General features: G+C 42.5%; 1 protein-coding gene across 1 annotated transcript in view; it reads left to right on the top strand.

The window, feature by feature from the left end:
- Nucleotides 1-17,989, top strand: part of MDM4 (MDM4 regulator of p53) — a 326,441-nt gene that overhangs the window by 6,396 nt on the left and 302,056 nt on the right. Inside the window, exon 2 of the mRNA XM_044076748.1 lies at nucleotides 15,314-15,469. Coding sequence (XP_043932683.1) covers nucleotides 15,314-15,469 — 156 coding nt within the window. The remainder of the gene's footprint in view (nucleotides 1-15,313; nucleotides 15,470-17,989) is intronic.

Here is a 17,989-nt window from a genome sequence, read left to right as displayed (position 1 = left end):
CCCAGTCGTCTGTGGCTTTGCAGTCATCTACCCTATGATCTATTTCGAATCCATGAGGCTGATTTCGCATGCAGCTGAAGGCGCCTCTAGGGCATTGTGTTCAGGCATTTTTATTAGGAGGCAGCCTGGATCCGCTTATGTGATTTTTGCAGAGCCCTTCAAGTTATTATTTGTTAATGCTCCCTTTGATGGCATATAATTGTTTTTCACCACAGTGAAAGAAACTTTATCCAGGTGTGAGAAGTACGGAAAGACCCTCTCTGCAGTGGGCTTGCATTTTTTGGCCCTTCAAAGATCCTTTTCAAGGAATTGGCGAAGTGGGTGGAAGATGTTCCAGAACGTCCCAGGGTCCTTTCCATGACACAGGAGAAAGTTTCCCTAGGGGTGGGGGATGGGACTCATAGTGCCACCCCCGCAGCAGAAGAGCCAGGGGTCCTGAGATTCTTTCTCTGACCGACCTTTCCAGCACTCCTGAAAGGTGACCTGATTGCTCATTTACAAAGGCAATTAGGGACAACTGTCTCTGCACCTGGCTAAGCATATCAAAAAAATTTGAGTGCAGAGGATTATATTCAGATGTGATATAATACTGTTTGGTGTCTTTCAACTCCAAGAAAAATCCCTGATGTTCCACACAGGGAAGAAGCAGCAATTCAGATTCCAAAGCTGCTACAGAGAGCATCATCCGAGAGATCCTGCCAAACCAGATAGAATCTGGAAGTTATTTAGAGTCCTTTTCGTGCCAAGAAAACATTGGACTGGAAACCAGTTGCTAGTCTCAGCAAATTGAACAATTCAGATCGAATTGCAAAGTTTTTTATGATCATGGTTCAGTCCATTCTCCCTCTTATGTGCAAAGACAACTGGATGTATACACTAGATATTCAGGATGTGTACGTTCACATAAAGATGAACAGACAATCCAGAAGGTTTTTACTCTTCTGGCTAGGAGCTAGTCACTTCCAAATGTCCTCCTATTCATATGCAGCTGTATTCATAACACAAGGAGTTTGCCTCTGGTCGAGACTCGTACGTCCGGCCATTTTCTGAAAGATAGATGCTACTGCTAGGGTGCGTATGATGTCTCAGTCTCTCTGGACGTCGGCCATAAACAGACATCGGGTACAAAATGGATGTCAGCTCGCACCTTCCTCAGAACGTTTCTGCTGCCTTTGTGACTGCCAGCACTGGTCATTGCTCCTTTGGAAAAATGATCCCGTGTGAAGTGCTTATCTTGTCCAACTTCATATAAGTACCCCGTAGGGGGTTTTGATTATCTTTTGCTACTGCTGTGGGGTTTTTCATGCCTGGTAGAAAGGCCAAGTGTAGGTGTGGAAGGCAAATTCCACATAAAGATGTGCATGAGCTCTGCCTGTTGTGCTTGGTCCAGGAACATGACCACACTACTTGTAGTATTTGTCAGGCCTTTGTTCCCAAAACCTTCAGGAGTCGCTTAGCTGCCTTAAAACTTTATTTGGAAAACCATTGTCTAAAGTGTTTGGCCAAAACAATGGATCTGATGTCGGGCCCTTCGGATGAGCCGCCAGTCAACGTGAGGCCTGAACTGAGATCTGTGCCCTCCCTTCCAGCCGTACCTCTGGAGGCTGATAAAGGCCCAGAATCTGAGATGGAATCCTCAGACCTTCCTTTGGCGGGTACCCAGGTGGAAGCCATTAAAGAAGTCGAGGGCATGTCCCAGAGGGAATTGCAGGCATTTGATTCAGTTGCCTAGGGGGGAACCTAGGCTCATCATATCCAAGGGCTGCATGGGGTCTCAAATTGTGGTTTGGGAATGTTAGCTCTGATATTGAGTGCTGTCCGGCCCTCCTACTCTTCACCAGATCTCAGATACCTCGTTATTGGAGTCCCATAAAAAGAAGCAATAAACTAAACATTTTACTCCGGTGACACCTGCCACCTCCGATCAACATCCTGACTGGCAAGCCTTCACCCAAGGCCTTTTGAATGCCTTCTTAGCCCTACGCCAGGCATTTACTGCATCTACTCCAAAGGTAAACCTGCTCCAGATGTTTCATCCAAAGAGGATTCATCAGGGGATGACACTCACTTATACCTCACAAATTGCTTCCCCTCTGGGATACGCTTCCCCAGAGGAGTCTAATGGCACATATTCCCCAGGTGAAGATACCACCTTTGGGGAAACAATTGCTCAAATGAAAGAATTCTTTGTGGGACAGCAGTCAGGTTACAGAGACCTAGAAGAGATGTTATGGACTCTTGCAAATGGAGTCTCCCAACCTATCACCTGTTTTTCCAGTACACCATTCCTTCTTAGATGCATAGACCAGACAGGTTTTAGCCCTGAGGATATTTTGCTGTGGCTACAGACAAAACTGCTAAGCTACGCCCTTCCACCTCCCTCCTGCTCTCAGACAAGGAGAGCAGGTTAATGGAGCGACTAGGGAAAAAGTTCTACACTTCTGCTTCCCTAGCAGTTAGAGCAATTACCAAACCTACACGGACAAATATTCCCTGGCTCTGCTGGCTGATGTGACAGAACAAGTAGGGGACCTACCTGACTCCCCATCCAAGGCTAAATTATCTACCATGTTGAATTCCTACACTCTGGTGACCAAGCACTATTAATTACAGTTATGATGAGTAGAGGTCTCCTCTGGGTCTGCTGCGTCAGGGTCCGTCATTGGGAGATGCTCCTGGCTTAGGTTGCAGCCTCCCCCTGATGACATTAAGTCTAAACTCTTGGACGCATCCCTAGACAAAGATTTATTTAGTTCAGCTGCTGACCTATTTAAGGCCCTCCAAATGAAGGGCAAGGAGCTACAGGATCTGAGACACCATTTTTGTCTCTGATCCCATTCTTCCAAAAGGAATTGCCTTACCAAAACCTCCTTTGTGAGAAGGCCTGCCAGACGATTGCTAGCCAAAAGCAAGGAGGACTCCAATTGACAGGCCTCAGCCAGACCTGCTCCCTCTACTCCTGCCACCAGACAGCCCTTTCAGGGTAAGCCTGGTAGCCTGTTAGTACCAGGCACTGAATCCAAACATTCCACTTTCCATCCGTCTCTCCATTACTGTTTGGAATCGGGTTAACCAGGACTCTTATGTGCTGCAGATAATAAAACGGGGATATTTCATGAGTTGGGAGACCAAGCCCTACTCCCAAAGCCAAAAATAAAGACTTGCAAGGAGTGTCCAAATAGAGGTCGGAAACCAGGATTCCTTCTTAAAAGGATCTTTTATTGAAAATCACAAAACACCAATAACGCCAAACCAATCTATACGTTTTCGACAAAGGCAAGTCTTCATCAAAAAGTGATCTTAAAATAAAAAACAGAACATTTAAATAGCCATTCAACATCATGATTCAATTAATCCAATTAAAATCTAACCAATAAAAATCTCTAGTACTGAAATGTCTATTCAAACTTCTTTAACAGTACTGTTTACGTAAAAGTTTATAAGTACAATAAATAAAATTTTTAATACACCACATTATTCAAAATACATATAAATTAGTTGAAAATTGTATCTTCCCTTTATATATATACAAAGTTACTATTGCAGTTGTTTAAAAATAGTTTGAAGTTTAAAAAATCTAGCCCTAATTCCATATTTTCATAGCCACTTTGTGGCTAAAACCTAAAATCACAATTTAGCAGCCCTTAATTTAAGAACTGAGGAAATGGAAATCATGTAATTCAAACCAGGTAACTTGGTGGAATCCAAAATAATCTGCCAGTACAACTCTCTATAATAGAGTTTGGCTTCCCACATGCCACCTCTTATTTCCTTTGGAATAATTTCTAAGACAAAGAAAAGAAATGTAGCCTGGGAACAAAGTATGTCTAAAAAGGGCATTTTTACTATTTTGTTTCTTTATTTCATACAAATGCTCGTATATACATTTTTTTAACTTTCTCTCGGTTTTTCCAATGTAGTAAGAACTACACATTTTACATATAGCAATGTAAACCACACCATAAGTATTACAGTTAGAGAAACTGTCACTAGTAATCTCCTTGTCTCTTGCTATAATGTAAATGCTGGTTTTATTAGCTATATAGGGGCACTGTGAGCAGGATCCACATTTGAAAGTACCCGCTCTTTTTAAAGATGCCCTAGCCTTATTCTGTATACCAAACTCAAATAATTGTTTAAAATTTAAGTCTTTCCATTAAGTAAACTTCAAAGATTTGTTTTTGAATACATTTAAATCGGAAATTTCCACAAACCTGTTCCATTCATTAAAAATAACTTCCTTAATTACAGCTGCATCCCCTGAATAATCTAAAATGAATGCATCATCCCATTTCTTAAGCTCATTCATGTGGGTATTTGTATGTCCTGCAGCTTGAATGGTTTGTCCTAAAATAGGGGCAAATCTATCTTTTCTTTATCGGTGGGCCACTAAATCAAAATCTCTTAACAACATATCAGGGTAACCACATCTGTTAAACATTTCTAAAACTTTACCACTTTCAATGATGAAGTCATGATCATCTGAAGTCATTCTACTAACTCTTACTAACTGTCCCTTAACCAGATTCTTCTTCTGGAAAAAGAGGTGGCTGCTCTTAAAATGTAGGTAAGAGTTGGAGAATGTTTCCTTACGGTAAATACAAGAAGAGAAGCCATCAGCTTTTTTGGAAATGAAAACATCCAAATAAATGAGGGTTTCTGAATTATAACTATAAGTGAAATCTAAAAAAGTGGTGGAACTTTTTAAATCTAAAAATTCAATAAATCTTTGATGTGTATCTGTCCAAAATATGACTATATCGTCCAGGAACCTTTTATATAAAGACCAGCACCCAACAAAAGGACTGTTTACTACGTATAATTCTTCCCATCAGGACAAAATTATATTCGCGTATGTGGGTGCACATTTAGCCCCCATTGCAACTCCCCTCTTTTGCTTAAAAAATTCTCCTTGGAAAAACATATAATTGTTGGTGAGAATTGTGTCCATGAACGTTAAACAGTTCCTAAAGTCGTCCCCTGAAAACGATTCGTTATCCCTCGTACTATCTTCTAGCCACTGAAGCCCAACATCATGAGGAATGGATCCAAACAAATCTACCACATCTGAAGTAACAAAGGACAATTCTGAGGAAAATAAATGAGGTTGAACACACCTAAGAAAATCCCAAGAGTCCTTTAGTACAGTTGGGCCCTCATAAGAAAGCTTTTTTAGTTCGTCATCCACAAATTTAGCCAGTGAAGTAGTAGCAGAACCTTCCGAGGCCGCAATAACACTGAGGAGGGTCCACTTGGTCCTTATGGACCTTGGGTATCCCGAAAACTGAAGGGACCCTGGGATGTAAATTAATCAAAAAATTATAGGTGTCCTTATCAATGGAACCCTCCAATAGTAAATCATACAATAACTTAATTTTGGAATGCGCCAAATTGACCTCGTTGACAGAAGCCCTTGAGTATTTGGAGGTATCACAAAGTAAATCCTTCATTTTGGATTCATAGGTTATAAAATCCATCAATACTGTACCTCCACCTTTATCGGGCTGCATAATTCTGACATTCCTGTTATTTCTCAGTTCGTTTAACACTGCTTTTTCACCCACTGACAAATTAGGAAAAGTCCTATGCTGGCTTACTACTTTCCTAATTTCCCTTTCTAGAATTATATCCAAGTTTTTCAATTGTGGATGTAAAGGTGGGTTCATAGTGCTTCTTTTCCTCAGAGAGCCAGTACCCTCTATTTCAATTTTGTTTTCCTGAAATAATAAAGCAAAGTTCATTTTTCTTAAAAATAACTTATCTACAATTAGTCTGGGTAAACTGGCCTATCTAATTGGAATAAATTTAAAACCCTTTGAAAATAAATGAAAATGTTCCACTTTTACTTCTATATCACTATAGTTAAAAATCTTGTAATCGTTCAATGTATAAATATGACCTTGTTTTGTTACTGGAGTGTTCATATCTAAATGAACATTCAGTGGTACTTCCGTCTGTAATTGTTGTTGTACTGTGGATAAGGGACAGGATTCTGGTTGTGAATCCTGTCCGATCTCCGTAAAGGGGCAGGCTTGTCCATTTCAAAAATTTCAGGTTGATCAAAAAACATATCCTGCCCCTCTAGATCTACATTCTGTCTAGGAGAATCTACAGGTCCATTGTCAGTTTGGTAAAAGGCTGCTCCTCCCAAAGGCATTCCTCAACCCCCTTGAGAACAAATGCCTTTCTTCCTCAGTTCCTCAGGAACTCCTAGATCAAGGAACTATTCAAGAAGTCCCTGCACATGCCAGAGGAAAGGGATTTTACTCCAGAATATTCCTAGTCCCAGGAAAGAAGGCCCATGGAGACCAATCCTGGATTTGTCCCATCTCAACACCTTCCTTCAAGTTCTCTCCTTTTGCATGCTTACTCATCCTACCCTGCTCCCCCTGATCCTACCCCAGGCCTCCTTAGTATCCTTGGATATAAAAGAAGTCTACTTACACATTCCAATCCATCCCCTATTCAGGAAATTCCTCCTCTTCTCAGTGGGTTCTGCACACGTTCAGTTCTGTGCTTTGCCATTTGGTCTCTCTACGGCCTCAAGGGTGTTTATAAAATGACTGGCACCAGTCATGGCCTTTGCTAGGACAAAGGGAATCCAACTCTGCCCCTACCTAGACGATATCATGAGCCAGGCCCCATCAATTCCTTTAGTTCTACAACATCTAGACTTCACCATTTCCCTCTTGAGAAGTCTGGAATTCACTGTAAACCTCAAAAAATCATCCCTGATTCCTTCTCAGGATCATGTGTTCCTGGGGTGCAGGATCCTAACAGAAACAATGATGGCCTGTCTCTTCCCTCAGAAAAAAATGTCCCTCACTACTTCAAGGAATTGCTCCCTCTAAAAGCAGCATCAGTCAGGGAGTTCCTCAGGCTCCTTTGGATTCATGGCCTCCATCTGTAGGGTTCCCCTGGCAAAATGTCACATGAGGAAGTTCCAGTAGTACTTGAGAACAGTCTGGAAAAATATCTGCACCCCCTGGAGTGGATGATTCCAATGCTCCCATGCATTTCCAGGGAGCTGAACTGGTGGATAGCTCAGATAATTGCCAACCCAGGCCTGCCCCTGCAACCTTGCCCCCCCCTCCCCAACAAGACCTCTTCACAGACGCCTCAGACACTGGTTGGGGAGCAACCTTAGAAGTATGAAGAGTGAGGAACTCATGGACTCACTCAACAGAGAACACATCAATATCAAGGAAATGAAAGCCCTGATATTGGCCCTTCAAATGTTCAAGGATCATCTACTTCCAGGCACTCTGAGGTGGTACACAGACCGTATCGCAGTGCTGTGGTACATCAACAAAAGGGGGGGGGGGGGTGGCAGGGTCCTACTTCCTGTACAGGTTAGTCCTGCAGGCCTGAGAAATCGCCCTGGACAGGTAAGTCAACATCCTAGCTGTCTGCATTCCCTCCGCAGACGATGTGATGGCAGATACTTTAAGCAGGACCATGACTCTATCTCACGAATGGATGCTGGACTGAGATGTTTCTGGACCTGGTCCTTCAATGGTGTATTCCAGATGTGGAACGGTTTGCCTCCCCTATGAGCAGACTGCTTCCAGCCTTCTACTGCAGACTTCACACCCCAAAGCATGAAGGCTGGATGCTCTCTCATTCCCTTGGAAGGGGATGTACACTTGTACATTCCCCCCTTCCCTCACATACATAAAGTTCTGCTGAAAATTCAGAAAGAACAACTTTGAATCTTGTTGGTGACTCCCTATTGGCCAAGGCAGCATTGGTTCCCCTACTACTCCATGTAGCCAAGGGCAGTCACCACAAGTTACCCCGATGGATGGACCTGCTCACACAGGAGGGGGGGGGGGGCACTCACCCACCCACATCTGTCCACTCTGAGCCTTGTACTGTGGGTGATAGGGCATTTATTCCCTTCAGACACCTTTACACAGAGGACGTGCTTCAGGTTTTGCAGGAGGCCAGAAAATCATACCTTTCAGAGTGGAAGAGATTTTCTGCCCGATGTCAAAAACACAACTTATAACCACTGGTAGTAAAACCCATAGTGGTACTGTCTTATCTATGTGAATTGATGGTCTGGACTATCCTATTCCTCCGTCAACACCCACTTATCTGCCATCTCAGCATGCCTGCCTCTCACCCCTCTTTTGGCTTCTAGGCTCGAAGTTAAACTTTTCCTAAAAGGGGTTCTGCTTCTCAGACCCCCCGAGGAAACTCATCCCACCTCCTTGTGATCTTAACTTTGTACTTGAGAAATTGACACTGCCACACTTCGAGCCAGCCAAAGACTGCTTTCTCCAACACTGTACATGGAAAACTCTACTCTTGGTGGCCATTACTTCAGCCAGAAGGGTCTCAGAACTACATGCCCTTATGGCCTCCCATCCTTTTACTGTTTTCCACAAGGATAGGGTGTGTTTGTGAACCAACCCTACCTTTATGCCCAAAGTAGTCAATGAGCTGCCCCTGAATCAGGCCATCAATCTACTCACTTTCTTCCCTTCACCCCAAAACCTGGCTGAAAGGATGCTTCATAACCTAGATGTTCACAGACAACTTGGATACTGTCCGGCCAAGACCAAACCCTTCCATACATCAGACAGGCTCTTTCCATCTTAACATCCAAGAGCCCCGAGACATCCTGTGTGCAAGCAAAACCGTATCTTTGGATATCCAAAGCCATCACCTTTTTCTATACTGCCCATGGCAGAAGGTTCCCCTTCCCAGTAAAGGTGCATTCTACAAGGGCGATGTCCTCCTCTGGAGCTTTTTTGAAGGGTCTAGATACAGCTGCTGTTTTAGAAGCAGCTACATTGTCCTCTGTCCATACCTTTACCAAACACTACAAGTTGGACATTGTGTCTAGGGCCAGAGCAGGATTTGCCAGAGCCATCCTTCATGGGTTTGTGGAAAGTGCTTCTGTTCCTCCACCCAATCCTTAATGCAGGAGCTTTTGCACTCTCCCTTGTGTTACAAATACAGCAGCACATGAATAGGAGGACATGGTATTGTGTAAATACTTACCATAACTTTAGATGTCCTTTTCTATATGCTGCTATTTAGTTTCTCACCCTGTGACAAAGAATGGTGTACCTGTCTTCAAAAGAGAACAGCACACAAACTGAAAAAATGTTTTTTTTGTATGTCTTGAACTGTCTTGCATTACTAATGGTTCTATATCAGAGTGGTTATTTTCTAAGTTGTTTTGCCCCAAAATTCCCTGAAAGGGGGCTGCCATGGGTAGTATGATTTTATTTTACAATCACTGCCTTCACCACTATGTCATCTTACAGGGGCACACTTAAGGATAATTTACTGCATTTTTTTCACAGCTTACAACAGTACTATGTCTAGTTTTGACCGGCAGGATCGATCTGTATTTTTAATTTTGCTTTTTTTCTGATTTTTCATTAGTAGCCATTTGTGCTACAGCAATTTAAGGAAAGTTTGAATGGCAGGCTTGAAATGGTAGCAGAGCTGATTGTTTTCTCTCTAAGTTAACAACTGCACTTCAGTGTTGGAAGTGTGAGAAATCTGGTGCGTAATACATGTAAGAGTAAGATAAATTTCGTCTTTGTGGCTCTCAAGTTCAACTAAAGGGAATGTTTCTTTTTTTTTTTTTAAACATCTGAAAAGTAAGTTTTAAAGCCTTGTTTCTGTTCAGACTCCGGGCTACACATTGTCAGAGTTGTGATGCTGGCAGTCTGTGACTGATGAGGCATATTTTGATGGCACTGTTTGAGCCATTGCTTAATGGTTCTGTATTTGGCGTAAGTAACTCTACTTACTGTGCCACTCTTAGTAGCCTGTGTGATATAACAGAAAATGAGACAACTGCAGGAAAAAAAGGCAAATGGGGAAAATAAGTTCAGACTTGAAACAAATGGCATAATTAAATGTTTTTTTTTTCTGTATGTGATGGACATGCAGACTCCACACAAAAGACACTCCAGCCGAGAATCGAACCGGAGAACCTCTTGCTGTGGGGGGGGGTTCAGTTGCACTTGAAACACTGGGCACTGTGTGTGGTTACTAGTTGGTGGTGTAGTTGCTTTTGGTTCTGAGTTTGATCTGTTTCCAGAATTGTTTAGGTTGATTGAGTAATTCACAGGTTGAAATTGAAAGAACCCCCGAGACCCTCAGTCCACTTGTTTTTTCATGTCAATAATGAAGAATCTATTGATGATCTTCACTCATTCCTTTCATGTGGTTTCAGAACCGATCCTCTGCTCCGACTTGGCCGTTTACCAAGCCCCCGCCAGCCAGAAAACTCTCGAGCTATGCTTTACCCATAGTGCCCTTCTCCATATTACCTCAGGTCTCATTTGCCACAAATGAAGCAAGACGCCAGATCAGCCAAGTCTATATTTTTTCTATAAGTTCTGTGAATTTCTTCCTTAAAAGACCTTCTTCTATACTTATTGTTTTTTGTTGAACTCTTTCGCTATTGCCCTGTTTTCACCTTTATTTCTGTCTTTATACCAGTCTGGTAATTCTATCATTGTTGGTACTTTCCCTTACCCAGTTGGGTAGTCTTTCCATACTGTAGTTGGTACACCCTCTGTTCTGTCACTTCCCTACTTACACTTAAGATTTGTGTTGCCTTTCTTGTTGTGGATCTTTATTATTATTGCTATTAATTTTTGGATTGTGTGGTTTCCTGTTTGGAAATTATTATACTCTTTGTGGAAAGTGTCAGAAAAGAAAATGACTACCGGTTTTAAAAGATGTGACAAATGTGACAGGAAAATGCCAAATGTAGAGAGTCATGTATCTTGTGTATTCTTCTTGGGCATTTCTCATTTATCGGAGAAACCGCCTTGTGATATTTGTAAGACATTCAGCTCCCACACTCTCAAGGATCACAAGTAAGCTTTTTCTTGCTGGTTTATTAAACTCTCCATTTGTGGAGGCAATCTCTGAGACTGAGGCTTCACCCCCACCGAAGAAAGGTGATAAAAAGAGGAGCAAGTCCCTTCCCACTTTTCCTCATGAGACGAAATTATCGGAACCAAGGCCTAAGGTTCCAAAGTTATCGCATAGAGTCTTCAGTTCCAAGGCCGAAATCCTTTGCTCTGATCTCTGCTCCAAAAGAGGTGATTTCATCCGTGCAGTATGTTCATTGACACTGACTCGCATAGTCTGCCCCGATTTCTACAAATGCACCCTTAACTTTGCCCACGGCACCGACCACAACGTCTGCTTCGATCTCTGTCTGCGCCGACTTCAGCTCCGACAACCACTATGAAAACCGCCTCCGCTCGATCCCTCTCTGTGCCAACAATAGTAACTCTTGATCCGGTCCTTTCCCTTCCTGAACTTCATATTGGTCTTTCAACCTCTGCTGCGAGAGATGAACTTTCTTCCCAGGACCAGAGGCATTTCTCCTCCTCAGAACCCCCCTCCCATTCGGAGCCTAGGGTCCTGCTCTGAGGACTCCCCAGTATTTTCCTTCTCCAACCTCTTTGCAGGTTTTGGAAGTTTTGTCACTTACCGCTACCCCAGTTCCAGAGGCTTTGGCACCGATAGTGGATCTCGCTTCGGTGCAGGAGACTTCTCTTTGGTCTGAACCTTCTGTGGAAACAGGCCATCCTCTGTTCCGAGATTGGCCTGCCTTGGCAGCCCTGTCTCTTCTGGAGGCTCCTTCCTTGGGGGTTGGCTCTTTCTGGGTGGGGTGTGACCCTGGTTCCGGGCTCTCGTCCCTACTCGGGGGGGGGGGGTCCAGCCTTCCAGGCGATTGAGAGCATTAGCCACAGCTGGCTTCCAGTTGGACCCATTGGTGTCTGAGGAATCCTCTCCTCCTCCTGCTTCTGAGCCACAGCTACCACCTCTCACTACTATTGGACATCAGGTTCGGGAACCTTCATCAAGGCTCCCCTTCTGCGGGTTCCTCTTTTGATGTTTCCCCTCAAGGAGGTCCCTCGCAAGAAAACATGCAAGAGGAAATACGTTGATTCCCCTGAGGAATTATTGACTGCAGATATGGACTGCGATGACAGGGAAGGGTCTCCACGGCTTCCCCCAAAGATGTCTTCTTTGGGGACATCCTAGAAATAGTGAATCAGCGGAGCGACTGGAAGTCCAGCACCCCTTCCCCCAAGGAGAACCTATTCTTGCAGGCTTTCCGAACCTGACCCTCTACCGCCTGGGTGACACCCCCCCCCCCTTGCAGATGAACTTGTTCAGTACATCGTGCAGCGGACTTGGATGACACCTGATGCCATTAAGCCGATCCCACGTAGGCAAGTTAAGATGCTCTCCCCACCATAAGATCAACCCCACTGGTCCAAAGGTTTTCCTGTTGATGCTATGGTTGTGGCATCAGCCACAAAGAAAGAGCTTGCTGAGGAAAGCTCCACTGTCCATCCCCTGAACAGAGTCTCCGGCAGTAGACAGGATAAGGAAGCGGGTCTTTTCTTCAGCGACCTTTGCAATCAGGTCTATGAACTACTTGGCACACTTCGTGTCTTCAGAGAGACTTAATTTCTGAGCTTTCCAAAACACTTGCAGGAGCAGTGTCTGAGGCACGAGACAAGGTTGTCTCATAACTCGCCACCCTGAAGTCCATTTCGTCCATGAGGTTGATTTCACAGTCAACCGAAGGGGCGGCAAGATCTGCAGGTGCTGGAGTCGTGGCTAGACACCATGCCTGGATGCGATTTTGTGGATCCTTTGAAGTCTTCCTTCCTTAACTCCCTCATAGAGGCCTCATCCCTGTTTGGATTAAGGATACCTTGGCCAGGTGTGAAAAGGATGGTAAGACCCTGTCTGCTGCAGGTGTCAGTTTCTCTTCTCCTCAGAAAACCTACTCTAGGAACAACAGGAGTGGAAAGATGTGGTAACGAAAATCCCAAGGGCCTTTCCGTGACACAGGGGCCGAATTTTCCCTCCGGGGCAGAGGGGGTAATTTAAACAGAAGACGTCCCTTTCGGGGCAGAGGGGGTCCATGTAACCAGGGATCCAGAGATTCTTTCTCTGGACAGCCCTAACACCGATCTTGAAGAGTGGCCTAATTGCTTGCCTCTGGAGGCAGTCAGGGGTCGTTTCTCTCTGTACCAGTTTGCCTGGCAAGAGATAACCACAGATTCTTTGGTGCAGATGGTAATAACCAGAGGATATCACATTCCCTTCATTTCAAAACCAAAGCCAACCAGGCGTATTGCCGATGTTCCACCCAGTCAAAGGGAATTTGTAGCAATAGAAATTCAAAAGCTGCTTCAAAAAGAGTCTGACCAACAAAAATCCAGGTTTTACTCTAGATTCTTTTTAGTGCAAAAACAAGGGACTGGAGGCCTATTTTAGACCTCAGCAGCCTAAACAAATTTGTCAAAGTTCCGGATGGTCACGGTACAGTCAATACTTCCCTTTTTGGGAAAAGACGATTGGATGTGCTGTATAGATCTTCAGGATGCGTATTACCACGTAAAGATGGACAAACGCTCCAGAAGATTTCTCCGCTTCTGTTCGGGAGCCAGTTATTACCAAGTCCATCTATCTGCGATATCCAGCTTCCATAATGGCTTTCTTCATAATTTATTAATTTCTCATTCTGTAAAACCTTCCTAAAGGGAGTTCTGCAGATCAAGCCCCCTTTAAAATAACCAGTTGAACCATGGGACATGACAGTGGTCTTACAGTCTTTAACCAGTTCCCCCTTTGAACCTGCAGCCACATGTGATTTGAAATTTTTATCCTGGAAAACCTTGTTCATGGTCACTATTACATCTGCTAGACATATATCTAAATTACAAGCTTTGAGTATGAAGCGTCCATATTTGATTTTTCACAAGGATAGGGTATCTTTACGAACAAACCCTTCATTTCTCCTGAAAGTAATTTCTGATCTAGCTATTATCCAAACTATAGACCTGCATGTATTTTTCCCAGAATTGTCTAATAAAGGGAAATATAGTTTTTCATTTGCTTGACGTTCACAGACAACTCTTGAAAAGATCAAGTCCTTTAGAAAATCTGACCAAATATTTATTGCCTATTCTGGTCCTAAGATGGGGAAAGCAGTAGCTAAAGTTACCCTATCCAAATGGTTTAGAGATTGCATTACCTACATATATCATGAAAATAAGATGGATGTTCCGGCAAGAATTAAAGCACACTCGACAAGGTCAGTTTCAACTTCTGTAGCTTTCCATTCCAGGGCTTCCATGGATGACATTTGCGCAGCAGCAGCATGGGCCTCTCCTCATACATTTATTATGCATTATAAATTGGATATGATTTCTATGGGAAGAGCTTCCTTCGGCTCAATGGTACTCAGAAATATTCTTCCTTAGGGCCTTCCAGGAAACAGGTAGCTAGGAACTCTGTCCCACATGTAAGGAATGAATAAAGATTATCAACATCAGATAAAGTTGTCGTCTTACCATAACGTTCCATCAGTGTTGTTGATCTTCATTCATTACAACCCCCCCCCCCCTCCATCCCTCTCCAAGGGCTCTTGAAGGTTTGGTTTCGGTCCTTCCACTCCTGGTAAGGTACTTTCTTAGAGAAAGCCTCCGCTTTCCTCTCCTTTCTATAAATTGTCCTATCTTCTGGGCAAACTCGATCTGAGGTAATATGGAGAAGGGCACTATGGGTAATGCCTAGCTCGAGAGTTTTCTGGCTGGCACGGGCTTGGTAAATGGCTGAGTTGGAACAGAGTGTCTGTTCCGAACCCACATGTAATGAATGAATGAAGATCAACACAAATGGAATGTTATGGTAAGACGCAATTTTTTTTCTCCCTTTGGGTCACTGTTTAACGTGGCCTAACTTAAGTCAAAAGGTATTAGCTCTGTCATTTTCCTAGTAATTGCTCGAAAACAATGTGTTGTAGAGCTTATGTGGATGTAGTGACCAGTGGATAATGTCTCATTCTTCATTTTCTACTATTTTTCACCTTTTTCAGCTGGTTAACAGGGAAAACATAACTGTTAATAAGAATCTGTATGACTTCAGTTATGTTTGGTTCCTTACTGACTTGAAGTTTGGCATCACATTTGATTTTAAATAAGGTGGTAATTGCTGTATGGTTTTACATACGTCAAGTCTGACTTTGTCATAGCCTTAGAATACCCCTATTTTATTTGGTGCTGTTCTTGAATACATAATGTTGGATTTTAAAGGACTGAAGTTGTAGTAGTAGTTACATTAGCCGCTGAACTGTCCTTCAACATGTAGTTATTTTGCTGCTCTCTGTATTGGTAGCACTCGACTCCATGTCTTTGCTCTCCTTAAAGTACCTTGTGAATGTGGATAGAATCTATCTGAAAGACTTTGCATGTAGTATAATTGTCTTTAGTAATGTTTTGTTGTTTCACACTTTCAGAATGGTGACACTGCAGTAGCCTCTGATACCACAGATGATCTTTGGTTCTTATCAGAGTCTGACAATGAAAGATTCAACTTGGCAATGAAGGCAGATACTGTTGACTCTGATAGCAGCACTGATATAGATGAGGATGGCAAAGAGAATGGCAAAAAGGTATGTAAAGGGACTGCAGAGGAAGTGCACTCCACATTGCACATGATTTTGTGCTGATTTTAGCAGTTCTTTTTGTTTAGATGTTTATCTTGAGTTTTTATGAAAACCAGAGTAAGAGTACAATAATGTCATTGTGCATGTTAAAACACATCTGTTAGTACAGTAAGTTGATTAGTATGCCTTCTGTGTGCAGAGAACTACCATTGCAACTAACTTTAAAAAGAACCTTTGCATCTTTTTTTTTTTCATGTGAAAGTTTGTAGATCTACACTTTGCAGCTTGTGGTATTGCAATTTTTTTGCTGTTGTGGCAGTAAAAGTAAGTGTAAAATTGTGTACGTGTGTGTTTGTCAGTGAATGTATAAGTGAATATATAGAAGTCATGTTTTGTGTTTATGCTTGGCGTGTGTACTTATGTATGCAGTTTTATGCATGATAGTCTGTCAGAACTGTGCTTCAGAGTTCTACAAGCTCTAGTTCATCTTGGATTACATTTACAGTTTTATATGGAATGTGTGGAAATTAGATGCAAATTGGTATCTGTTTATCCAGCCTGATTTCTAGAGCTTCATATGTCCCACAGTGGAGTTGGTGTGTCCTAAGAACATCGGTGGGCAGTTTAGTAGAAAAGAGAGAGCAGCCAGTGACATTTCCTGTTTTTGTCATTCAGTTATGATGTATCTATTGGCTTCATCTGGGAGACTTCCAGAACATTGTGATAAGAACCCAGTTTACTGGGTATTTCTTCTGCTTTTTCTATAAATACTGATTTATTTCATCATACTGTACTCTATTGTTTATACTGATTTAATTGTAACTTAAAAGATCTTTCAAAGACCAGTAAAATAACCAGAAAAGATCACCAGCAAATTTGCCTACAAAAGACCGATTCTGCCAGATTGTCCTCTTTGTTGCTTTTCTTTTATAGGTCAGTGCCATTGTGTATTATCCTGTGACTACTATGGTGTTTTAGTAGGAAAATATTTTTTTAGGAGTCCACTGCATGCAGGCTATTTATATAAAACCAATTCTGTTGTTGTTAAGGGACATCTGTCCCCTCTGTGGAGAAACAACTTTCCCCTAGTGATTCTGGCAAGTAAAAATTGAAGCACCACTTTAAAAAGCACAATCCTACATCTTTAGTTTGAAAAGATTTCAAGTGACGAGAAGCTTGAGGGTTCAGTGACTCTTGGCCCCCTGCAAAAGCTTGAGGGCAATCCGGTTTGGTGAAGTAAAGCCTTGCACCCTAGTGTGCCTGTTTTTACACATTTTTCTGCCTGTTGTAGCTCATTTGGAATCCGACAGTACAGCAGTAGTGTCCAAATTAACCAGACTGTGTGTGATTTTGTGTGTTACAGCTGAATGCTGATCCTGTCATTCCTATAGAGGGCCAGACCAAGGCTTACACCACTGGAGAACGCACGTTCCTTACTTTACTTTGACAGTCCTACCCTTTTTTATCCAAGACATGGAGAGTCCAAATGTGGCGTTTCTTCTGTTTATTCATTTCATTTGTTTTGTTAATGTTCTGATGTATGCTAATTTGTTTGCAAATTTTTAAGATCTTTCCATTGCTAAAACATTGATATTTGGTAAGCGTTAAGAGTAAGCTTGACTGACTTTCATCCTGGTACCTTTTTGGTCTGATTTCCATTTCAGATGACGTATGCATCTGTGACTCATTTCCAGCCCCATACATTTTTGATTGCAAGTGATTCGCTCAGCAAGTTTGTCACAGCAAAAAAGATGATGCACCCTACATTTTCCTCAGAATGCCCTTAACTTTAGGTTCAGCTTGTACTGACAAGAGTCCCTCCCTGAAGTTGAGTGCCCATTTAAATGAATGCAAGGACCTGGCTTACTCTGGTCATATCTGTTCTTCATGGATAATATAGATGGAGTTGCTTTCTTTTGGTACACCCTCTGAAAATATGTCCTGTAGAGCAACACTGAGAACATTTTAAGTTGGAGTAAAAGAATTGTAAGTCACTCATTGAAGATAATAAGATGTGGAATTTTTGAGTAGTGAGGAACTTGGGCCAGTACTACTCTTTCAGTATATCTTTTGGTAATGCCTCGGTTGATTTGAACTCACAGCTGTAGGCTCAGGATGTCTGTTTTTTCAGGGTTGTAAAAAATTGCAAGTACATATGTTTAAAAAAAAAAACACACAAAGAATGTTTGCATTTGTGTGTTCTCTGGTAATTTCCCTGGATGTTTTGAAAGGGTCCAGACTGGTGCTTTGAAAATACTATTCCAGCAACAAGGACAGACAGATGATGGACTTGGTAGTAAGGGCTGTACATCATTTTCGTTGGGTATAAAGGCGAACCTATAGACTGCATTATCTAGTGGACTGTATTCACAGAAAAGAGAAGATGTAATTGATGGTACAAAAAACTGCCTAGACTACCCAGACTGTCATCAAAGTCAGTACGTATGCAGTTAAATACAATTATGATTATGTGGATGTCTGTGTTTGCATTCTTCAGTCTGTGAGATTTGTATGATTTCTGAGCTG

Source organism: Protopterus annectens, chromosome 7.part0 (genome assembly GCF_019279795.1).
Source record: "Protopterus annectens isolate FY-2018-M chromosome 7.part0, PAN1.0, whole genome shotgun sequence".
In the NCBI taxonomy this organism is placed as follows: Eukaryota; Metazoa; Chordata; order Ceratodontiformes; family Protopteridae; genus Protopterus; species Protopterus annectens.
This window is presented reverse-complemented; position numbering and strand designations above follow the sequence as displayed.